The 22,953-nt window shown below is 41.9% G+C and overlaps 1 protein-coding gene across 2 annotated transcripts in view; it reads right to left on the bottom strand.

Moving 5' to 3' along the window:
* Positions 1–3,633: 3,633 nt before the first annotated feature.
* The window catches only part of PCCB (propionyl-CoA carboxylase subunit beta), a 50,843-nt gene continuing 31,523 nt past the window's right edge, over positions 3,634–22,953 (bottom strand). Inside the window, exons 9-15 of one of the 2 annotated variants that reach the window (XM_077827209.1) lie at positions 22,484–22,565; positions 19,696–19,819; positions 13,638–13,745; positions 10,099–10,199; positions 5,552–5,650; positions 5,224–5,317; positions 3,634–3,929 (exon numbers count right to left, since the gene is read on the bottom strand). In XM_077827209.1, coding sequence (XP_077683335.1) covers positions 3,808–3,929; positions 5,224–5,317; positions 5,552–5,650; positions 10,099–10,199; positions 13,638–13,745; positions 19,696–19,819; positions 22,484–22,565 — 730 coding nt within the window. In that variant the 3' untranslated portion in view covers positions 3,634–3,807. Of the gene's footprint in view, positions 3,930–5,223; positions 5,318–5,551; positions 5,651–10,098; positions 10,200–10,526; positions 10,706–13,637; positions 13,746–19,695; positions 19,820–22,483; positions 22,566–22,953 lie in introns of those variants that run through there. The other variant, XR_013347186.1, reaches the window with a different exon arrangement.

Genomic DNA, 22,953 nt, shown 5'->3' with positions numbered 1-22,953 from the left:
AGCTATCTACAACCTCATCATCATCATCCCCAAAACCTGCTTCTGTGTTGCCTCCATCTCCATTGAAGGAGTCAAACAACACGGCTGGGGTAGTGGTGGCTGAACCCCCTAAAATGGCATGCAGCTCATCACAGAAGCGGCATGTTTGGGGCTCTGCCCTGGAGTGGCCGTTCGCCTCTCTGGTTTTCTGGTAGGCTTGCCTCAGCTCCTTAAGTTTCATGTGGCACTGGTTCGGGTCCCTGTTATGGCCTCTGTCCTTCATGCCCTGGGAGATTTTGACAAAGGTTTTGGCATTTCAAAAACTGGAACGGAGTTCTGATAGCACGGATTCCTCTCCCCATACAGCCATCAGATCCCGTACCTCCTGTTCAGTCCATGCTGGAGCTCTTTTGCGATTCTGGGACTCCATCATGGTCACCTCTGCTGATGAGCTCTGCATGGTCACCTGCAACTTGCCATGCTGGCCAAACAGGAAATGAGATTCAAAAGTTTGTGGTTCTTTTCCTGTCTACCTGGCCAGTGCATCTGAGTTGAGAGTGCTGTCCAGAGCCGTCACAATGGAGCACTCTCGGATAGCTCCCGGAGGCCAATACCGCCAAATTGTGTCCACAGTACCCCAAATTCGATCCGGCAAGGCCAATTTAAGCACTAGTCCACTTGTCAGAGGTGGAGTAAAGAAATCGATTTTAAGAGCCCTTTAAGTCGAAAAAAAGGGCTTCATCGTGTGGACGGGTGCAGGTTTACATCGATTTAACGCTGCTAAATTCGACCTAAAGTCCTAGTGTAGAACAGGGCTTAATGATATGTTCCTCACCCAGACAGTACAGACAGCTGTCATGGGAAACAGTTATAAGAATGACCTTTATGAGGACACAAGCGCATGCAGGATGCATGCACGACTGCTACAGGACACTACTAGTGAAAATGCTTCAAACTCCTGTGCTGGGGCACATGGACACTGTAAGTGGGATCCATGTGCAGGAACTTGGAGAAGGAGGTTAGAAACTTCTAATTACCAGCCTGAATTTCTTCATGGCCAACTTATATCCATTTGGTTTTGTACCAACACTGTCCTTTAGCTTAAATACCTCTTCATCCTCCCTGGTATTACCCTGAATGTATTTATAGAGAGCCATCATATACCCTTTCAGACTTCTTTTTGGTAGATTAAAAAAGCCAAGCTCTTTCCAGTTACTCTTTCTTTAACATTAGTGACCAGAAATGTACACAGTATTCCAAAGAGGTCTTACCAGTGCCTTGTATAATAGCGTTAATACTTCCCTATCGCTACTGGAAATACCTTGTCTGACACATTTTAGGATAGCATTTGCCTTTTTCAGTTGCGTCACACTGATGGCTCATAGTCATCCTGCGATCAACGCACATAACCAGGTGTCTCTCCTCTTCTGTTGCTTTCAACTGATGAGCCTGCTGCTTGTTGCAGAAATTCTTATTATTAGACCCTAAGTGACCTTGCACTTTGTACTACTGGATTTCATCCCATTTCTTTCACTACAGTCTTCAAGGTTGTCCAGATCTGCCTGTATAATATTGTGATTTCCTTCTGTATTGATGCTGCCAACTTTGTTTCATCAGCATGCTCCTGCTTTTTGTGCCAATGTCATTGACAAAAATATCAAATAATACTGATCTCACCTTTAGCCAGTTCCTATCTTACAATTCTTGTACTGATCCCCATCTTCCCTAATTTAATTAATAATTTCCCATGTGCACCTTATCAAATATTTTACTGAAGTTCAAGTATATAAAATTTATTGCACTTCCCTTATCTAAAAACACAAATAGATATTTTGATTTTAGTTTCCCTGAACTAGTCACCTGACAATCAGTTAATAATTCCCCAGTTATCAATTTTAATAATTTGGTCGTGTTCTTTTAGTAATTTTTAGATAAAATTACTTTGCACTCAGATACCCATTTCCACCACACAGTACTACAGTTAGGTATTTAAATCAGCTGGATTATGCTCGCTGCAGTCACAGATGTACACTTTGCTGACAGCAGAGGCTGTGTAACCCGCCTTGGCCTGCTTACTTTTTTCCTCTAATCATCTCTCTGCCCCCCAACCTTTCTGTGTGTGTGTGTGTGCACGCGTGCGTCCCTGTACTGTTTTATAGCAGACATGCATGTAGTCTGATGTCACGGTGTTGGTAGTGGAAAACATTACCAATTGTTCTCTTTCTTTGTGGATTTTAATTTCATTTTCTCAGTGTCATACATACAACAAATAAACCTTATACATGAAAATTAAAAAGCGAAAAATCACATAATTGAAGCAATGCCAACATCCTCACACATGACACCTACATCTGTGTTACAGACCAGCACATTGTGGTTGCGTCTAGTGGTTGGAGCAGGAGTAGATAGTCAGGAATTGGAGCTCAGGGTCAGAACCAGAGTCAAAAGTCAAATGCCAGAGTAAAAAAAAAAAAAGACAGGAATTGGAGCCGAGCATCAAATGCTTGTTACCTGAAGCAAGGCAAGACTAGAGAAAGACCGGAGCAGGGCTGGAAGAAGGTGGGAGCAAGACTGGGAACAAGTAGGTGTCGGAGCTACCACAGCCGTGGGTGAATGCTTTGAGCAGCTGCTGAACTTAAGAGCCTGTCTGCTGGCTCTTTCCACTGCTCAGGCAGTGAAGCCAATCAGGCAGCCTACTACATGCTGGCTGCGCTTGTTAGGTTGCCCAGAGACTGGCTCTGCTGTAGGTCCTGATTTCTGACAATCCGCAACATCACACCCCACAGGAACAAGGCACCAGTCCCATACACACAAAGCACTTAACACACCACTCAGTGTGCTATTTAAATTTCCCAAATGGACAAATCTGCATGTTGGATTGCAGTAATTTGCACACCGTGTTTATTTTCCATTATCCATTACCAATTTTCACTGTTATATATTAATTTACTTTCTGTCAAGCTCTTGTCATAAAGAGCAATAGAAAGTTGTGATAAAAGTAACAATGAATTGAGCAATGTCAGGATACTTTTGCACATTTTACCCCTTTCATTTAATCCAACTTTAATTAGACAAACAATTAAGTTTCTACCCACCAAGTGTTATTACACCCACATATGAAAATGCAATCTCACCCAAAGAGTGTTGCTTCAATGGGTGCGTAAAACTAGCTGTTCTGGAGAGAACATTAGAGGAAGTGAAACCATGGAGCCCACGAGCAAATTCCTCAAGACCCTGCATTCAGGATGCTTCCAAATGCAACAAGAACCCTACCATCAGCACCATTAGAGGGAGCATACTGGGAGTTTTGGCTAACAAATTTGATGGGTGCTGTAATACAGGGACGGAACCAACAAGCCAGGATCCAGAGATGATGCATCCTTCCCAGACCGTTGTCCTGCCCAAATCCCAACTATACCAAGGTCTGACTGGATCCAAAGGCATGATTCTCTATTGGAGCCCTTTCTGTCTGTGCCAAACAACAATGGAAAGCCAATGAACTCAAGGGACATTCCTTCCCTGTCTCCATCCCAGAAGATCAGACCCTGAGGTCTTGGAATCCGTTTGGACTCATGATTTCTAAGGAGGAAGCAATTTCAGGACTGTTGGCTGAATAAAGAATCTGTTAATTAAAAGTAATCATGTTATACCAGATAAAATCACTCTCTCAAAATTTATTGCTATATAATACTTAAGCAAATTAAAATTAAAAGAAATGTTCATAGTGCTAAGTTCAAGTTCTCCACTTTAACTAAAGAATATATGTATTCAGAACACTTCTGCATGTCTTAAAAGTGGCTTCATTTTGTAACCAATTCTTCATCATATTCACAGTGGAATGTTCGCATGCTTCTTCCAGGGATTGGATTGCGTTTTGCTAGCCAGCACTTCCAGATCACGGCAAATGCGGATTCGAGTGGTAGAAGGTTCAATGATATCATCAACAAACCCTGTTTAATTTACCAAAAACAAATTACACACAAACACTTTTGCCTCCCAACCACAATATATCTCGTTGTAATTACTTTGCAACATCAAAACTATGCAGTAACTAAACGATTCATGTATTAGAGAACTGCATGCAACTGCTAATTTGTAACTTAACTCACAAGAGAAGCATTTGAATTAAACTGAAGTTAAAGTTGACAATGTGTTTCAATAACTTAAAAAGCCTTGCATAAACTTTATCATCAAATAAATAAACAACAGAAAGCCAAGAAATTTAGACTTACAGTGGGGCTCAATTCAAGAATAACTGTAAATTTCATTGGGAAGTTCTATATGTATAGTCTCTTGCAGTTCAAATCAAGTCAGTTCAGTTTACAAATGACAAGATGTATTTTCTGTCAATTCTGCGAATTCAACCTGGCATCTGATAGTGAAATTCTGTTTTTTTTCTGGCTCAAGCCCCAACAATAAACACTGCAGTGAAAACATTTAACACTTCTGTTGATAATCCACTAGCCAGAAAACAATCCATCTTGTTGTGCATGCTACCACACTGTGCTACTGACGGGACTAAAAAGTGGTACAAATGAATATACTGATCAGTAGAGTAAACAGATGTAACTAAAACATACGGGGAACTGATCGTCCGATTGAGAAAGACACATTTCTACACACACATTTTTCAGAATAAAAATGCACTTTAAGGTTCAACTTATAAGAAATAAACTTTTAAATATATGGAAATACAGAATTAAATCCACTAACAACAAAAACCAAGTGCCTACCACCTGGGGGCAGTAGTGTATGTTGGGGAACTGAAGCTGAGCCAGAAGTCTGGTCCCTTCTAAAGTTGACCAGCACAGCTCATTAAACTCCACCCAAACTGTCAGAGTGCTCTGAAGTATTATGGAAGTTGTCCAAGTTTTGAAATGCCTCTCAATTTAGAACATTTTTAATATGCTTATCAGCACCTTAGACATGGCCCTGTGCCCTACATCTCACCAGTGCCTCAAAGAAATTGTATTAGAAGCCCTTCAGATGTGTTGTTTTGTAGCTGGAATTTGGAAAATAAAATAATAATAATAAAAAAGTAAGAGTGTTTGAATAATTTCCAAATTATGATTAGTACCACTTTCATTCCTAAATCCCTTGTCTTTGAAATGCCCTGCGTGATTAACCTAATATTTGATCAAAGTATTAGCCAGTGACCATAGACCACACAAGTGAAATTTGACTTTCAAAGGACTTTAAGCAAGGAATTTAAGAAAGGAACTCGAAGACCAAAGTCCCAGGTACCTCTGACAGCCGCAGGGAAGGGATTTGCAAACTTATTCACATATTCTGCTTCTGCATCTGTCTCTTTTCCTCTGAAAATGATCCGGACCGCACCCTAGAAAGACATACAAACATGCCCTGAAATTGGACTGAAATAATTAATCCATTGTGAAAAAAAGCTCTTTTATTTAAGGCACAGAATTTAAAGCACTACAGTAAAAGCTGTGCTATAAACTGGTAAAATACTTCAGAGAAAATCAGTTGTATTAATCTCAGCAAGCCTCCTCAATGATTTTCAGAGATGGCTATGGCTGCTGGAAGTCAGAATTGAAACACAGCCTGCATTTACCTTTGCACCCATTACTGCAACCTCTGCTGTAGGCCATGCGTAATTAACATCTCCTCGTAAATGCTTCGAACTCATCACATCATATGCACCCCCATAAGCCTGGAAGAGACAGGAAGTCATTGATATCAGACAAGTGCACAACAGCAACAAACGAAATCCCTTCTGCAATTATTGCCCATTCCAGAGACAAGGACGCACTGAAGAGAGCCCAAGTTGGTCCATTTCAAGAGCAACTGCTCAGCATTGGCATAACTTTGCTCCAAAATTCACAGAAAGTCTGTGTCAAGGTTGACCTTTATTTAACAAAAGCACTAAAGTGAGACAACAGAGGTGTCTAAACCTAATGACATGAAAGTAGTGCTTTTAATATCTGCTTTTATAAAACGTGTCCATCACAAGGGCCTCCTCCTTCCTTATCATGAAAGGGTTAATGTATTGAAAGTACAGTAGTGCCATAATACACGCCTGCTGGTCTCGACTCAGAAAGACCTTTTGAAAATGACAAACAAGTTGCCGTTGCAGGTTGGGAACGCTACTTATGAGCAAAACTGTACCAGATTGAAAAAGGAAAACTGAACCTGTTTAGAATTCAGTTGATACTAACCTCAACTTTATGGTTCTACCAAATAGCCAATTAGTGCAGAATCAAGACCTCCAATTTTAGCATCTTTATTATTATATTGCTGGTGTCAGCAGTGTAATCAATGCTGAATATAAAAAAGATAAATCAAAAGCTATCTTAAGAGTTCAGAAATTTACATGAAAATAATATGTTGCCAAGCCACGAAACAGTGAATTTGCAGCAACTAATGAGAACATAAGAATGGCCTCAGTGGATCAGAGCAATGGTCCATATTGCCTAGTATCCTGTCTTCCGACAGTGGCCAATGCCAGGTGCTTCAGAGAGAATGAACAGAACAGGCAATCATCGAGTGGATCCATCCTCTCATCCACTCCCAGCTTCCGGCAAACAGAAACTAGGGACACGCAGAGCATGGGGATGCATCCTTGATCATCTTGGCTAATAGCCTTTGATGGACCTATCCTCCATGAACTTATCTCAGTCTTTTTTGAACCCAGTTATACTTCTGGCCTTCACAACATCCCCTAGCAATGTTTCATAGGTTGATTGTGCACTATGTGAAGAAGTACTTTCTTTTGTTTGTTTTAAACCTGCTGCCTACTAATTTCATAGGGTGACCCCTGCTTCTTGTGTTATGTGAAGAGGTAAACAACACTTCTGTATTCACTTTCTCCACACCATTCATGATTCTATAGACATTTATCATATCACCCCTTAGTCATTTCAGCTTGGAAAAGGAGAAGTCCCAGTCTTTTTAATCTCCCCTCATATGGAAGCTGTTCCATACCCTTAATCATTTTTGTTGCCCTGGGTGCCTTTTCCATTTCTAATATATCTTTGATAAGATGGGCAACCAGAACTGCATGCAGTATTCAAGGTGTGGGTGTGCCATGGATTTATATAGTGGCATTATGATCTTTTCTGTCTCATTATCTATCCCTTTCCTAGTGGTTCCTAACATTCTGTTAGCTTTTTTGACTGGTGCTGCACATTGAGAGGATGTTTCCAGAGTACTGTCCACAATGACTGTAAAATTTCTTTCTTGAATGGTAACAGCTCATTTAGACCCCATCATTTTATATGTATAGTTGGGATTATGTTTTCCAATGTGCATTACTTTGCATTTATCAACATTGAATTTCATCTGCCATTTTGTTGTCCAGTCACCAAGTCTTATGAGATCCTTTGTAACTCTTCACACTCTGCTTTGGACTTAGCTGTCTTGAGTAATTTTGCATCTGCAAATTTTGCCTCTTCACTGTTTACCCCTTTTTTCAGATAATTTATTAATATGTTGAACAGCACTGGTCCCAGTACAGATCCTTGGGGGATACCACAATTCACTTCTCCACTCTGAAAACTGAGCATTTATTTTTGTCTTTTGCTTCATGTTTTTTAATCCAGTTACTGATCCAGGAGAGGACCTTCCCTCTTATCCTATGACTACTTACTTTGCTTAAGAACTCTGATGAGGGACGTTGTCAAAGGCCTTCTGAAAATCCAAGAACACTATATCCACTGGATCACCCTGCTCCACATGTTTGTTGACCCCCTCAAAGAATTCTAATAGAGTGATGAAGCATGATTTCCCTTTACAAAGCCATGGTGACCCTTCTCCAACACATGATGTTCATCTATGTGTCTGATAATTCTGTTCTTTACTATAGTTTTGACCAATTTGCATCGTACTGAAGTTAGGCTTACTGTCCTGCAATTGCCAAGATCACCTCTGGAGCCTTTTAAAAAAATCGGTGTCACGTTAGCTATCCCTACTGTCATCTCATACAGAAGCTGATTTAAATGATAGGTTATGAACTACACTTAGTAATTCTGCAATTTCACATTTGAGTTCCTTCAGAACTCTTGAAGGAATACTATGTGGTCCTGGTGACTTATTGCTGCTTAATTTATCAATTTGTTCCAAAACCTCTTCTATTGACACTTCAATCTGGGAAAGCTCCTGAGATTCGTCATCTAAAAAGAATGGCTCAAATGCGGGAATCTCCCTCAGAGCCTATGCAGTGAAGACTGATGTAAAGAATTTATTTAGCTTCTCCACAATGGCCTTATCTTCCTTGAGTGCTCCTTTAGCACCTCGATTGTCCAGTGGCCCCAGTGCTTATTTGGCAGGCTTACTGGTTCTGAGGTACTTAAAATTTTTTTTGCAATCCTTCTTTGCAATCCTTTTTGGCGATCCTTCTGGCTTAGTCAGTAGCTGTCCTCATGGAATACACTTTTTCTCCCCATGTTTTCAAAGTTGCTTTTTTTCCTCCTGCAGACTCACTCTCACAGGCCTCTTGAGATCTAAATCACTCAGCTCTACTCTTATGATTCAGAATTGTGACAGGAACAAAGAGAAGCCAGTTGGATGCAGAATCTGCACAGTGCTGCAAAGACATGATCTGAGAACTCAATCATCTTCTTAAGTTTTTCTTCATCTGTCCTCTTGGAAGAACCTACCTTCACATGACAGCAGAACAGTACTTCCATGGACTCTTGATATTCCCCGATCCAATTATTCAGATTTTTTATTGGGTGCTGGACCCAAAGATGCCTTAGTGTTGCAATGCAGTTTCCACAGGGTGAGCAGCTAAAGCCATCTCTGCTAGTCCTTATTCTAAAAGCAAATGTTGCACAGGCAAAAGAGGCTTACAGGGATACCCATGACACAAACAGTGCTGGCATGTGAGAAGGAAGGCGTTTTTACTCCACAAGGCCCACAACCTGAAGACTGGGCATTTCACTTTGTCAGCCGTTACAAACAATCAGGAACCAGCCAACCAAACTTCATTCATTCATTCCTACTACTAATGTTGAATTACAATAAACACACACTAAGTTTCAGTTCAAGTAGACGTGCACAAGAGAAAGGGAAAGAGGAATGGTTAGGGTCCCAAGACCACTCGTGATGGCACACACAGAGGGAACAGTCATGATTTATAACACTGGGCCCTATATGCACACCCTCTCATGGTTACACAGCTCTGAACATTCTGGGACCCTTGAGTCAGGTATGCATCCCCCAAAACGAGAACCTGAAGGGGCTCAAGGAGCAGGTTCTTAGTGATATGGACAGAGAAGAAAAAGGGAGAGATTAGACAGGAAGAAACAGTAGCAAGGTTTGGTGAATGTATTATGCTACAAGGAGGAGTCAAAATGACACCAGGGTGGCAAGGTTAGGAGAAAGTGAGGATTCTGGAGTTTTTGACAACAATAGAGAAAGCAGGGAGAAGGGTAGAAAGATAAGAAGTTCAGTTTTGGCATGTTGAGTTGGAAGAGTGTCTTATAAACAGTTCAAAAGGTGAGGCTGAACAGAGAAGGAAGAGCGAGATGATGGTAGCTGAACCTTTGAGAGCAGCTAAGGTATGTAGAGTTTGCATTTACAAGGCACTGATCAGTACGGAGTCTAACAAAGAACAGATAGCTAGGAACAGAAGGGCGAAGGGAAGGGTACTGAGCACAGAGCTTTGAGGGACAATGAAAAAGCATAAGACAGAGGAGCAGCCATGTAAGGAGAGGTTAACAGAGGAGCAGAGAAGGAAGGAAGGAGAATACAGACTCACCGCAGCTCCAGGAGGTGAGGCAATAGGACTCAATTGTCTAAAGTGACAAAAAGTTCAGAGACTATGTCTGGATCTGGCCAGAGTTAGGTCATTTGTGCTCTCACTGACAGAAGTTCAGTGACATGGAGGGATCAGACACTTGTCTACAAGAGAGCCAAGTGAGGAAATGAAGGTGAGAGCAGACAGAATATTGAAGGAGCTTAGTGGCAAAGGGCATGGAGGAGTTGTAGCAACATTCTGACAGGTGAGTACACATAAGCTGCTTGAGAGTTGAAAGAAAGAAGCCTTATGAGAGAGGAAGCAAGAGACAACAGGACTCCAGAAGGAAGTTGCCTCTGAATAACATTACTTCTAGCAGAACAGGAGGTCTTCGAGAACACCAAGAAATAATGCCACCTTACCTTTCTGGTGATGATAGTAATTTTTGGGACAGTTGCTTCTGCAAAGGCAAACAGTAGTTTTGCACCATGACGTATGATTCCTCCATACTCCTGGGCTGTGCCTAAAAATTATGAGAACCAAAAAACCTTTTCAGGAAAGTTACCCAAAACACATCACTTCACCTGGACAGCTGTCTCCAGATGCTGCCAGCAGGTCAGCTATCATTGATCAAAGCCACACACCACCAGTAGTGTTTACTGTACAATAGTGTTCTCCACATCTCCATGCTGGACAATAGGGTAAAGAAAACTCATATGGAGAACTCCAGTGAACATATACCACAGGTGAACAGCAGCTATATGGCATCACGATACCATAAAAATATTGTTAATAGGTTCCCATTTGGTGGCAAATTTTGGTTCAGCTGAGAATAGTACAAGACCCCAACCTATTTATCAGAGAAAAATTCCTCCTTATCCGTTCATTTCACTTTTCTGGAAACGTAGTACTCTGACATGGAGAAGGGTGTGTTTTTCCACTTCAGACTCAAGGACAGTTCAAAGCCATCATTCAGGGTCAGCAGCAGGAAAAGACACTCCCTCGTAGAACTCGCAAGAGCTGTGAATCCTACACAAGAGAATAATTACAAACACAAATAGCAAATACAATCTCAGGCCATACTGGAAAACAAATACTGGGCTCCCATGGGCATACTGCAATTAATTTGGGTAAAAAAACTTCAGGGAGACACAGCAGCTCTCCTGAGTTACTGTGAAAAGGAATGATAGATAAAAATCCTAACTACACTTCTCCCAACATAAAGCAGTCATAAGGGGAGGATTTGCTGACATGTCCTTTCTTAGAAGTGAAATTAGCAGGCAGGCAAAGAGTTTTCCTCCATCACTCTGAGGTCCTGGGCTCCCCTGAAGGTTGAGGAATCAATCCCCTGGTTCTAATGATGGAAATATAGCTGCAAGAGACACCATCCTGAACTTCTGAGACTTGGCAAAGTTGTTTAGGAAGCTTAGATCTAAAATCAGTCTCCACCCTGCATTCTTTTTTGGGACCAGAAAATAGTTGGAATAAAATCTTTTCCCTCTGTGCTTAATAGGAAATAGTTCCACAGCTCCCATTCACAGAAGTGAGTTGACTTCTTGCTTTAACAGGTGCTCGTGAGAGGGGTCCCTGAAGAGAAACAGGATGGGAGGTGGGTATACTGGAGGAAGGTAAAATGGATAGCGTACCCAGATCTTATAATCTCCAGCACCCATTTGTCCAATGTGATTCTCTCCCATGTGAGAAGACAGCAGGAGAGATAGTTTCTGAAGGGTGGAAGGTGGGAAAAATAGTGTATATACAGCTCAGTTTAGTGGGACAGTTCTGGGCCCTCAACTAGCCCATTGAAACTGATGCTTGGATGAGGATGATGGTTCAGTAGTGGGAGCAGGTGGTCTCTTCCTCTGGAATTTCGACTTTTTCCTGGGTGGTTTAAACAGTCTCTGGGAGCCGGAGAATGAAGCGGGGCAGGATCTTTGAGCCATAAGGAATCTACTAAACCTTCATTTGTTTATAGGTGTGTAAGTCCCAAGAGATCTCAGAGTGACTCTGGAATCCTTAAAGGTATGCAACGAATCATCAGAGGACCCTGTGAACAGATACCCCTCAGTGGGAGAAAAGGGGTTGAAAGCAGCCCTAGGAAGGCTGTGCCAGAGGCAGCCCATTAGAAAGGGGCTGAGAGGAGTAGCCAGTCATGGCCAGGCAGGCTCATACAAGAAGGGCTGCAGTGCAGAGCAGAGTTCAGTAGCTGAATGAAGCTCCAGGGGAGAAGACCAGGCTCCTAGCAGGAGGAAGGAGCGCCAGCACCTGGGACAGAACAGTGCTGCAAGCAGGGAGCGGGGGAGCTAGAGAGAGCTCCTGGCTGGCTGCTAGGGCCTGCAGGCTGAGGCCCTGATGTAAGGGCAGAAGAGGATGCTGGAGCCACATGGTAAGCAGCCCTGGGACAATGGACAGGTCCCACTTCATGACCATGCTTGTCTCGGTACCGATAACTTCTTACTACCAACTAACAAGGGAGACTCAGACGCCTCCAAAAGAAATAGATCCCTTGAGAATCTGAATTCCTGCAGTACTGAGTGGGTTTGAAGAGCAGGGCTCCATTCTGTTGTTGGTACTGAGGGTATATGCTGCCCCTGCAAGTCCACTCTGGTCAAAGTAGACAGTATCGATGAGGATGCCTTGGGGGCCACTGAGACCGTATGAGAGGCATGACACCTTCCTGGTACTGAGGCCAACTTGGACGTACACCGTAATGAAAAATTTGTCGGTACTGTCCTCTGAGGGGTGGAATATTTCGATGATGCAGTGTCCTGCTTGTGTAGCACTGAAGGTTTCATTACTGAGTTATGCTTGCTGCCCTTTTTCTCTGCTGAGCCCGGAGCCCTGGGTAAAGAATCATTACTAAGAGTGTCTGGAGCCTCAGCTGTACCCAGGGTAGAATATGAGGTCTCCACAGGGGTCTTGTTCTGTGGGGACCAAGGCCTTTTTGAGGTGGCATCTGTCTGTGGGAATGACTCAGTTTTCTGTGGGTATTCTCTGTGGATTTACCTCAGGTAGACTAAGGTAAAAGTACCAAAGTTTACAGGGCACTGTTTTTGCTCAGCACTGATGTCGGTGGGTGGGGGAGGAGGTGGTCTCCTGGCCTGGATCTGAGGCTAGTTGGAGGGAACACTCCATCATTAAGAGTCTGTTTTAGCTCCTGGTTTTTTCTTGCCCTGTCCTTAAAAGCAGTGCAGATGGAGTGCTTTTGTGGGATATGAGACTCTCCCAAGCAGCAGATACAACAAGAATGTCCATCATTGACCAGGATGGCTTCCCAGCAAGAGACGCACCGCTTGAAGCCCAGAGAGCCTGGCATACCCCAGGGTAACAGTATGTAGTAGGGGAAGGTCCCCCTCCCCAAAGGGGAAAGAGCTTGAAAGTCTCTCTTTTATCAGGACTCTGAGGAGTTAGAACTGCTGGAAGCACATACTGCAGCTGTTCTGACACAGGCGGTCAACCGGGAATTCACACCCCATAGGTTTCCCTCCTAGGGGCACTGGCCCTTTCTTCCCACATCACCAGTCAAGATAACTAATAGGTGATGCAGTGGGTTTGCTCTCAACTGCACCTTTGCAGGAACAATCCCTCTCACACCTCCCAAGGCAGCAGTGCAACTCTGCACGACCTTAACACAAGGCAGAGTAGGAACACTACAGCTGAGCCCTTTTTGAGGTACTTGGAATTTCAAAATAACAAGGAAATGCAGAGCAAGTGAAGTGCAAATAACTTCTGCTCTAGCTGCGATGGGGTGCTTGCAAGGAAGCAGCCAGTCTTTGGCTGAGCCCTGCATGATGGCTTTGCAACTGCTCTGGCACCTGCAGGGGATGAACACACCCTGCCTGATAATAGAAGAAACAAATAAAATCTTTCGATAAAGAAACAAAGAGAAATGGTATTAAATATTCTAGCTCAACTGCCCTCCCACCCCAATCATAGGGAGTTACAAATATGGAGGGCCTACCTGGCAGAAATCCAGGAACATCCACAAAAGTGATCAGAGGAATGTTGAAAGCATCACAGAATCGAACAAAACGGGCTCCCTTCACAGAAGAATTTATGTCTAAACACCCTAGTGTTCAAAAACAGAGAGGACGACATATTTTATGGGGCTTTTACACTGTTCTAATAAATTCTAACCTTCTGACAGTGCATTCAGGGTACTATCAGGATCTCACTCTATAGTTTGGCTGTATTATCTTGTATTTCATCCAAATTATTCCTGTTTCTGTATTTCTAGTTGAGGAGGACTATTGTTTGTCTGGTTCATGATGTTTCCCCCCTCACTTCACTTCAAGGTCATGGATAAAAAAATGTAAAACACCTTAAAACACCTAACTCTAACTGAAAGTTAGAGAGACCTAGGTGCTTTTAATATTATGGGATATTCTCCCATAATAATATAACATGCTACAGGGTTGTACTACTTTAACACTACGAATGTGACATGTATTTTATCGGTATTCATTTCATATTATTTCTTTGCATTGCAACCACACAGAGAGGCCTCAATCAGATTGTGACTGTGTTGTGGTAAGTGCTGTACAATACTATGAGAGAGATTCCTGCCCCAAAGAACTTACAATCCAAACAGTACCATTTAAAAGTATTTTTGTATCCCTTTTTCTCTTCATTGCCATAAACCTTAGATAACTTCATCATTAACCATTATACGTATGTCTCCACATCCAGCGTAAAACCACAAATGTACACTTACACATACAGCAACACCAGCATTTTCAGTTCATACAGTCAGAATGTAAGGCCACAAGGGACCACCAGATCATTTAGTCTGGCCTTTTGTATGTCACAGGCCACCACCACTACCCAGGACCCACACACTAACTCAACAACTGAAATAATACCAAACTAGAAGATCCACAGGAAGAGAACACGAGGGAGTGAGATGCACTAGTGCTTGAGGCCCCTGCAATTGCAGGGAAATAATTAAGTGAGGTATCTGCAGTGTTCTAGCTGTGAGAGTCCCAGGATATTAGCGACACCAAGTGGGTGAGGTAATATTTTATTGTTGCTGAGCTAGACAAGTACTTGTCTTCAGGCCTGGGAATGGCACTCGGTGTCACAGCTAAATACAAGATCAAACTGATAATTTAGCATAAGTAGTTAGATACAGTCTAAGGGACCATTCCAGGTGAAGTGGTCCATTAATTATATCCAGATAATTCTGGCAAGTGCCCCATGCTCACACGCTACAGAGGAAGGTGAAACTCCCCCAAGGTCACTGCCAATCTGACCTGGAGGAAAATTCCTTCCCAACCCCACATATGGCAATCAGTTAAATCCTGGGCACGTGAGCAAGAACCAGTCAAGCCAAGCACCCAAGAGAGAGAATGCTAGGTACCACCTGAGAGCCCTAGCCCACCCCATGCAGAGTCCCATCTCCAATCATGGTCATCCCTGATGCTTCACAGAAAGGAGATAAAAAATCTCACAGAATACAGTGGGCAAGGGGGGAGAAGATCCCTTCCTGACCTCTGCATGTGGCCAGCTGAAACCCTTAAGCTTGAACTTTAGGAACATAAGATATAAACCAGAAATGAGCCCTACAACTGTTGAGCCTTAACCTCCACCTCACACATAACTCTGTCATACAACTGTACTCAAAATTTTGTCCAGATCTCTCTCAAAACTAATTGTTTGTCTGCACAACTCCTATTAAGAGGCTGTTCCAGAACCTCACCCCTCTGAGGGCTAGAAACCTTCTTCTAATTTCCAGCCTGAATTTGTTCTGGCCAGTTTATATCCATTTGTTCTTGTGCCAACACTGTCCTTTAGCTTAAACAGCTTTTCACCCTCCCTGGTATTTACCCCTCTAATGTATTTATTGCTACACTAAACAAGTCAAGATCTTCCAGTCTCCTCTAATAAGACAGACTCTCCATTACCCTGATCATCCTAGTAAGTCTTCTCTGCACCTGTTCCATTTGAAATTAAACTTTCTTGAATATGGGTGACCAGAACGGTACACTGTATTCCAGATGAGGTCTTATCAGTGTCTTGTACAAAGGTATTAATAAGTCTCTCTCTCTCTACTGGAAATGCCTCATCTGATACATCCTAAGAGGCACATTTGCCTTTTTACAGCCTCATATTGGTGCTCCTAGTTACCCTATGATTGATTCTCACACCCAGGTCTCACTCATCCTCTATCACTTCCAGCTGATGTAGCACAAATTCTTATTATTGGACCCTAAGTGCATGACCCTGCTCTTTGTACTATTTAATTTCATCCCATTTCTATCACTCCAGTCTTCAAGGTCATCCAGATCTTCCTGTATAATACTCTGATCCTCCTCTGTATTGACGATGCCTCCCAACTTTGTTTCATAACCCAATTTCATTAGTACACTCATACTTTTTTGAACCAAGGTCTTTAATAAAAATATTGAATAAGATTGGTCTCAAGACCAATCCTTGAGGAACTCCACTAATAACTCCCCTCCAGCCCAACAGTTCACCTCTCAGCATAACCCATTGTCTTTTCCTTTTTAGCCAATTCCTTCTCCATCTTACAATGCTTTTACTGATCCCCATCTTCCCTAATTTAACTAATAATTTCCCCTGGGGTACCATGTCAAATGCTTTACTGAAGTCCAGGTATGTTACATTTACTGCACTTCCTTTATCTAAAAAAAAAAAAAAAAATCAGTCAGTTTCTCAAAGAAGGAACTCAGGTTAGTCTAGCATGATTGACCTTTGGTGAAACCATGTCGCATTACATCCCTTTTACCATTTACCTCTATGATGTTATTTATTCCTTCCTTCACAATTTGCTCTAAAACCTTGCATACTACTGAGGTCAGACTAACAGGTCTGCAATTGCCCAGATCACTCTTCTTCTCTTTCTTAAATAGAGGTATGATGTTAGCTATTCTCCAGTCACATGGTTCTACCCCCAAATAATACATTTATTAAAAATCCTTGCTACTGGACTAACAATCTCATGTGCCAGTTCTTTCAGTATTCTAAGATGGAAGTTATTTAGTCCCCAACTCGATCTGATTGCATTAAGCTCTAAATTTTTCTTCCACCTCAGATGTGGTCATTTTCATTTCTAGATGCTCATTTCCATCAGCCGTATTGCATCCATATACATATTCCACATTATCATCATTATTGAAAACTGAGGCAAAGTATTCATTTTAGTTTTTAGTTTTATCCCCTTCCCGTTCACACTACATAGCAGCCCAACCTCATCCTTCTTTATTCTGTTTATTTATATAACTAAAAAATATATTATTTATTTTAATTTCCTTGGCAACAGCTAATGCAGCTTGACTTTAGAAAATGTAGGAATAAAGTGAGAATTGCTAACCTCCATGATGTTTGCTAATCAACCCCCCTGTGCATTCCCTATTGGCTCTCTGCCTACTTCTAATAACCTTTTTGAGGTGGTTATTCATCCAGCTGGGCGTGGAGCCTTTCCCTTCAAGTTTTTCCCCCTTTCTTGGGATGAAAATTTCTGATAGTTTTTGTATAATTGATTTGAAGAAATTCCAAGTCCTTGAGCTCTTCAGTCCAGCTGACTTCGTTAACTAATTCCCTTAATCTCTGAAAGTCTGCCCTTTTGAAATTAAAAACCATAGTTGATGACCTTGTTTTAATTATCCTACCATTTAATTTAAATTCAATCAACCTGTGATCACTTGATCCAAGGTTCTTTCCTAAGACCAGCTCTGCTATTATGTCCTCGCTACTCACTAAAACACTCCAAGAAGTTTCTCTGTTTCCATGCCAAAAAACAAATAAAATTTATATATTTTATTATACTTAACTATACAAAACTGATACAGAACAGAGAGAGCCTTGAGCTTTTAAACATCTTTGCCAAAATTAAAACTATTGAATCAAAAGCAAAACAGCAGTCAAACCTGCTAATTTTCTCAGGTAACAGTATGATAGCAATTTAACTTAGCAAATGTTTGTATTTGATCAAGTTGTTCTTCAGAAAAAGAACCACCATGGGTAGTCATACGACCATCTAATTGTCTCAAAAATGTAATTTACCACATAGAGACAACTTCATTTAATACAGGGAACAAAACTCCCTTCAAAGTAACTTAAGAATTCCCATACCAGCTCAGACCAAGGGTCTATCTAATCCAGTAACAGTAACCTATGGCTAGTACTAGAGAGATGTCAGAGAAATATGCAAGGGAAATAAGGGCTAATCCCCATCAGTTAGTTACAGATTAATGTATGCCCTGAAATCCAAGAGTTTATAGCCTTTCAACATTTTTTCATCTTTTAAAAAGAATCCTTACTATGGTAACTTCAGATGTGCTTATTATCAAATAAAATGTCTAAAGTCTGTTAAGCTCTTGACCTCAATTAATTATACATAGATATAATGGCAATAAGCTCCACAGGCTAGTTGTGTGTTATGTAAAAAAGCACTACATTTATCAGATTTCAGTTTTCTAGCTATTGATTTCACTGAAAGCTTCCATTTTTGTTTACTGTGAGAAAAGAGGACTAGAAGCACCTGAACTGCCCTCTCCATACTGTTTATCTGATATAACTTTATCACGTCCCTCAGATTCGTCATCTTGCTAAACGAAATGGTTCTAATCTTTTCATTCTTCAGATGGCAGTTTTTCTATGTCTCTAGTCATTCTCGCTGGCTGCCTGTGAATCCTCTCTCTTTCAGCTGTGTCTAGGGTTGCCAACTGTCTAATTGCGCACCCAAAGACCCATGCCCTACCCCTTCCCAAGGCCAGGCCGCTGTCCTGCTCCTTCACCGAGGCCCCTCCCCCCACTCACTCCATCCTCCCTGCCTCCTTTGCTCGCTCTTCCCCACCCTCACTCATTTTCACCAGGCTGGTGATACAGGGCAGGGCGCTGGAGTCCAGGAGTGGGTGCGGGCTCTGGGAGGGAGTTTGGGTGCAGGATGGGGTGCAAGGTGCGTGCTTTGGGCTGGGGTGTAGGATGGGGTGTGGGTTCTGGGAGGGAACCTTCCCCCAGGGCTGCAGGGACATGCCGATTGCTTCTGGGAGTGGCGTGGAACCAAGGCAGGTAGGGAGCCTGCCTTAGCTCTGCTGCACCACCGGACTTTTAGTGCCCAAAATCTCCCGGTTTGGCTGAGGTAGCCTCCAGGAGATAAAGCGTTATTCCAGGAGACTCCCGGCGAAAGCAGGAGGGTTGGCAACCCTAGCTGTGTCTGTTTGGCTAAGAAGCCCAAACACTATATTCCATGTGATGAGGTACCACTGATTTATAGTATGGATTTAGAATTCTTTCAGTAGTATCTTCTCATTTATTATGCATCCTTAGCTGCACATTGAGCAGAGGTTTTCACTGAGCTGATCAGAAAGATACTAGTTGTCTTTTCTGAGTGGTAGCAGTTGAGAATAGTTTTTATTCCAGACAATATAAATCATTTTACACTGGTCAACATGGAATTTTATCTGTCATCATGCTATGCTGCCCGTCTAACTAGGTTTGCTTAGTCCCACTGAAGTTTTTCATTGGTTTCTCTAATCTTGACACAAAATTATTCAGGCTCATAATCTGGAAATTTTGCCACTGTTTATCCTGCTTTTCCAGATCATTAATGTGTGACATAAAATGCTAGTCCTACCACAAAACCTATTCTACTATTAAACTTTTAGGGGAAAATGAATCATAGACCCAACTTTTAGACACTCAAAGTACACCTAAAAGAAAAGGAGTATTTGTGGCACCTTAGAGACTAACCAATTTATTTGAGCATAAGCTTTCGTGAGCTACAGCTCACTTCATCGGATGCATCCGATGAAGTGAGCTATAGCTCACGAAAGCTTATGCTCAAATAAATTGGTTAGTCTCTAAGGTGCCACAAGTACTCCTTTTCTTTTTGCGAATACAGACTAACACGGCTGTTACTCTGAAAGTACACCTGGTTACTATGGTGACATATGTCCTCACAATGTGCATAATAAACAAAACACAATTAGCAGGCAGCTTACAAACACCCTTTTGTTAGAAATATATATTCCCAGCACCAGGCACCTAGTTCCTACCTGATGCCACTTTGGGTTGATTACCCAGTATTCCAACAGTTCTTCCATTCATCCTTGCAAATCCAACAATGATGTTCCTGGCATAGGAGGGCATGATTTCAAAGAATTCCCTCTCGTCAACAATCTGCAAGAATGAGATTTGGACAAATCCTCAGGGGTAGATGCTGGGAGCTACAACAATCTCAATGTTACAGAGAGAGAAAAAAAACTGCTTGGGAATTAGAAGGTTTTAAAAATAAATCTCTCTTCTTTACAAATGCATATGTCAATATGTTTTTGATGCTGCATTTACTTTTGAATATATTCTATCAGGGTGCTCCTTCAGCATGACACCAAAGCAAACCTTTCAAAGGATTCCGCTGTAATAAGGGCACTTTTCCAATTTGCAACACATTAATACTTAACTCAGGTGAATTCAAAGCATTTTGCTTCATCTGTGACGATCAGTGCATCATGCTCTTCCCTGACAAGCAATCTGTGTAATTCCATCAAAGTAATTGGGGTTGCACAGGATGTAAGAGGCTCATAACAGAGCAGAACTGGAACTTGATTTTATTTGCACAGAAGCAGCACATACTATGTCAATGGCATTTATCTAACTGAGACAGTAAGAGAAACAAGACAGGGCTGTCTCCCTGAAAAGCAATTCTCAGGCATGCTCTGCTTTTACCACCTACAGGGACAGGCAAGGAAGGTTCTTCAAACCTCCCTCATAGCCCAATTACTTTCTGTGCCCCACCGCCGTAGTGATACCTATATGATGGGTTCCTAATACTTTATCATGACCCCCTGTTTTCAGTTGCTCACAATAACTTTGCCTACCATTCATTCAGGCTGCAGTTTTCCATGCTTGATCTCTGCCTCAGAATGTTTTGTTAAGTTTGAGTAAAAACAGTTCAGCTATTTCTGAGTACATGGTAAAGGACAGACAGCTGTAATAATGCAAAAATATGTGACCATATTTTAAACAGCTCTGTGCCTCAGGGTGGGATTTTCAGCAGCACCTGGCCTAGGAGCACAAGTCCTATTGAAAATTAGTTGGACTTTTCTCTCTAACTCACATAGGCACTTGTGAAAATCCCATCCTCTCTTTTGGAGCAGGTGCTTGAATTTTGGCAGGAGGATAAGTCCTTTGCTTACCCCCATGACAATTCACCCCTAGTAGCCAAGCTTTTAGCTCTAGCAGCAGAATGTGATGAGGTTTGTGCCTTAATATTCAGAACATTCCACCCACACTGAACATGCTCCCAGACCCCACTGAGCCTCTGGCACCATTCTGAAGCAGCTCCCCACAGCTGAACTGCCAGATAAAAATGCATCCTGTTACTCAAGCTTTCCCCCATCAGAATACCATTTGATTAGAGGAAAATGCTGGAAGCCATTAGACCAGTGGTTCTCAAACTTTTGTACTGGTGACCCCTTTTACATAGCAAGCCTCTGAGTGTGACACCCCCCCCCCCCAAATTAAAAACACGTTTTTATATATTTAACTCCATTATAAATGCTGGAGGCAAAGACGAGTTTGGGGTGGAGGCTGACAGCTCGTGACCCCCCCACGTAATAACCTCGTGACCTCCTGAGTGGTCCGGACCTCCAGTTTGAGAACCCCTGAATTAGAACATGATTTCTGCGGTTTCATCTTTTCCACAGACCAATATTAATAAGTCCATGCACATACACTCTACTTTAGCAGGCAGGCAAATATCAGCCTCACCCCCTATTTTACAGGCTCATTAGAGACTGGACAAAGTCACTTCTGTCAAACCTGAGACTATACCCTACTATGGAAGAGCCAATTCACACCTCTTTTTCTACACTGCCTCTCGGAAAATCTGAAAATCTACGTGCCAAGGCACGCTGCCAATACAGTTGACCTATTCTTGTACATGAAACCCACTGCTTCAGTGTGTTGCCCTTCTGGCTGGTCCACAGAGGATAACAGCATACTACAGCAAACATTTAACTCAAGTGGTAGACCTCTGTGCCAGGAATCTGGAGGTGCAAAATTCAAACCCTGATGATGACCTGCAGGGGAGATTGTAACAATCGCTTGATATTTATTTTTTTGTTAAAAAACATGAAAAATATGTTAAGAACATTAAGACTGCAAAATAAAGCACTAAAAAAGTTACAAAACTCCAGTATGAATATTGCTCAAGTAACCTTAATGCTACATCTGCATTATATCACATCACATACTATTTTTTTCCACAGGACACCTGTGCCTCATTCCATGCAAATTTAATTCTGGTATTTCCAAACTTCTGAGTGCTTGACTTTGTAAACTTAATAAAATTCTTTTAATTCAAATTTCTACGAATAGATTGGAATCACCAAATAAAGTTTGTTTCCCTTTAAATTAAGGAAAACAGTAAAACACACTGCATTATTTAAACACTTAAGAGAAATAAAAAGATAAGTGCAGTAAGGTGTACAATTTTCCAGTTTTTTATCTGGGGACTGTCAACCACTTTTTAAGAAAAGAAACCTGAACAATACTGTCTTCCTTCTATGTGATGGATGAACATTTGAAAGAGGAAAATGAGTCCTAAAGACAAATCCCAAATCTAAAATTCCTTTCATACATTAGATTCCTTATTTTTGCAATTTTTGTTACCTCTGGGTTTATGATCAATACATGGAGAAAGAATTATCTGAATGGCTATTGTGAAGACAGAGTTAACTGTAAGTAGGTCTCCTGTGGCATTCTGTTAGTTTGCTTCCAGCATTTTGAGCCATTTAATAATTTGTCACATAAATACTTTTTTTTTTAGAACAGAAGGCTTACCGAATGTACAATGTCGACCATATCATAGGCTTTAGTAGACTCCATTGGGACAACTGTGTCCAGCTCAGGAACCAAGCGGTTACTTCAGACAAAATACAAAGTAATTAAAAATGACATGAGTATTCACAAAATGAGATTAATTTCCATACAGAAGACATACACCTGTAACTCCTCCCATTGGGGTCTGCTTGGCAAGACTCTATCTGTATGCTGGCATCTTCAGCCAAGCCTTCCAAACACAGAGAAAAAAAAATTCCTTAGTTTTAACCTGGCTACTTGTGCATTAAGATGTAGAACAGCGGAGGGGGGGCTTCTTGCAGGACTACAGGATCTGTACATCTTCCGTCTGCTGCGGGCTCTGCTGGTCACAGTAACACAGGAGCCAGCTGCTACCAAGAGACAGGAGGGTGTGGGGAGACTGAAAATAGTTTGGTTTTGGAAGTATTCAGTGGGAAGGAGCAGCAGCAGGA

The sequence above is a fragment of the Eretmochelys imbricata genome, chromosome 9, assembly GCF_965152235.1.
Source record: "Eretmochelys imbricata isolate rEreImb1 chromosome 9, rEreImb1.hap1, whole genome shotgun sequence".
Lineage (NCBI taxonomy): Eukaryota > Metazoa > Chordata > Testudines > Cheloniidae > Eretmochelys > Eretmochelys imbricata.
Note: the sequence above shows the minus strand (reverse complement) of the source record. Positions and strands in the feature narration are given on the sequence as shown.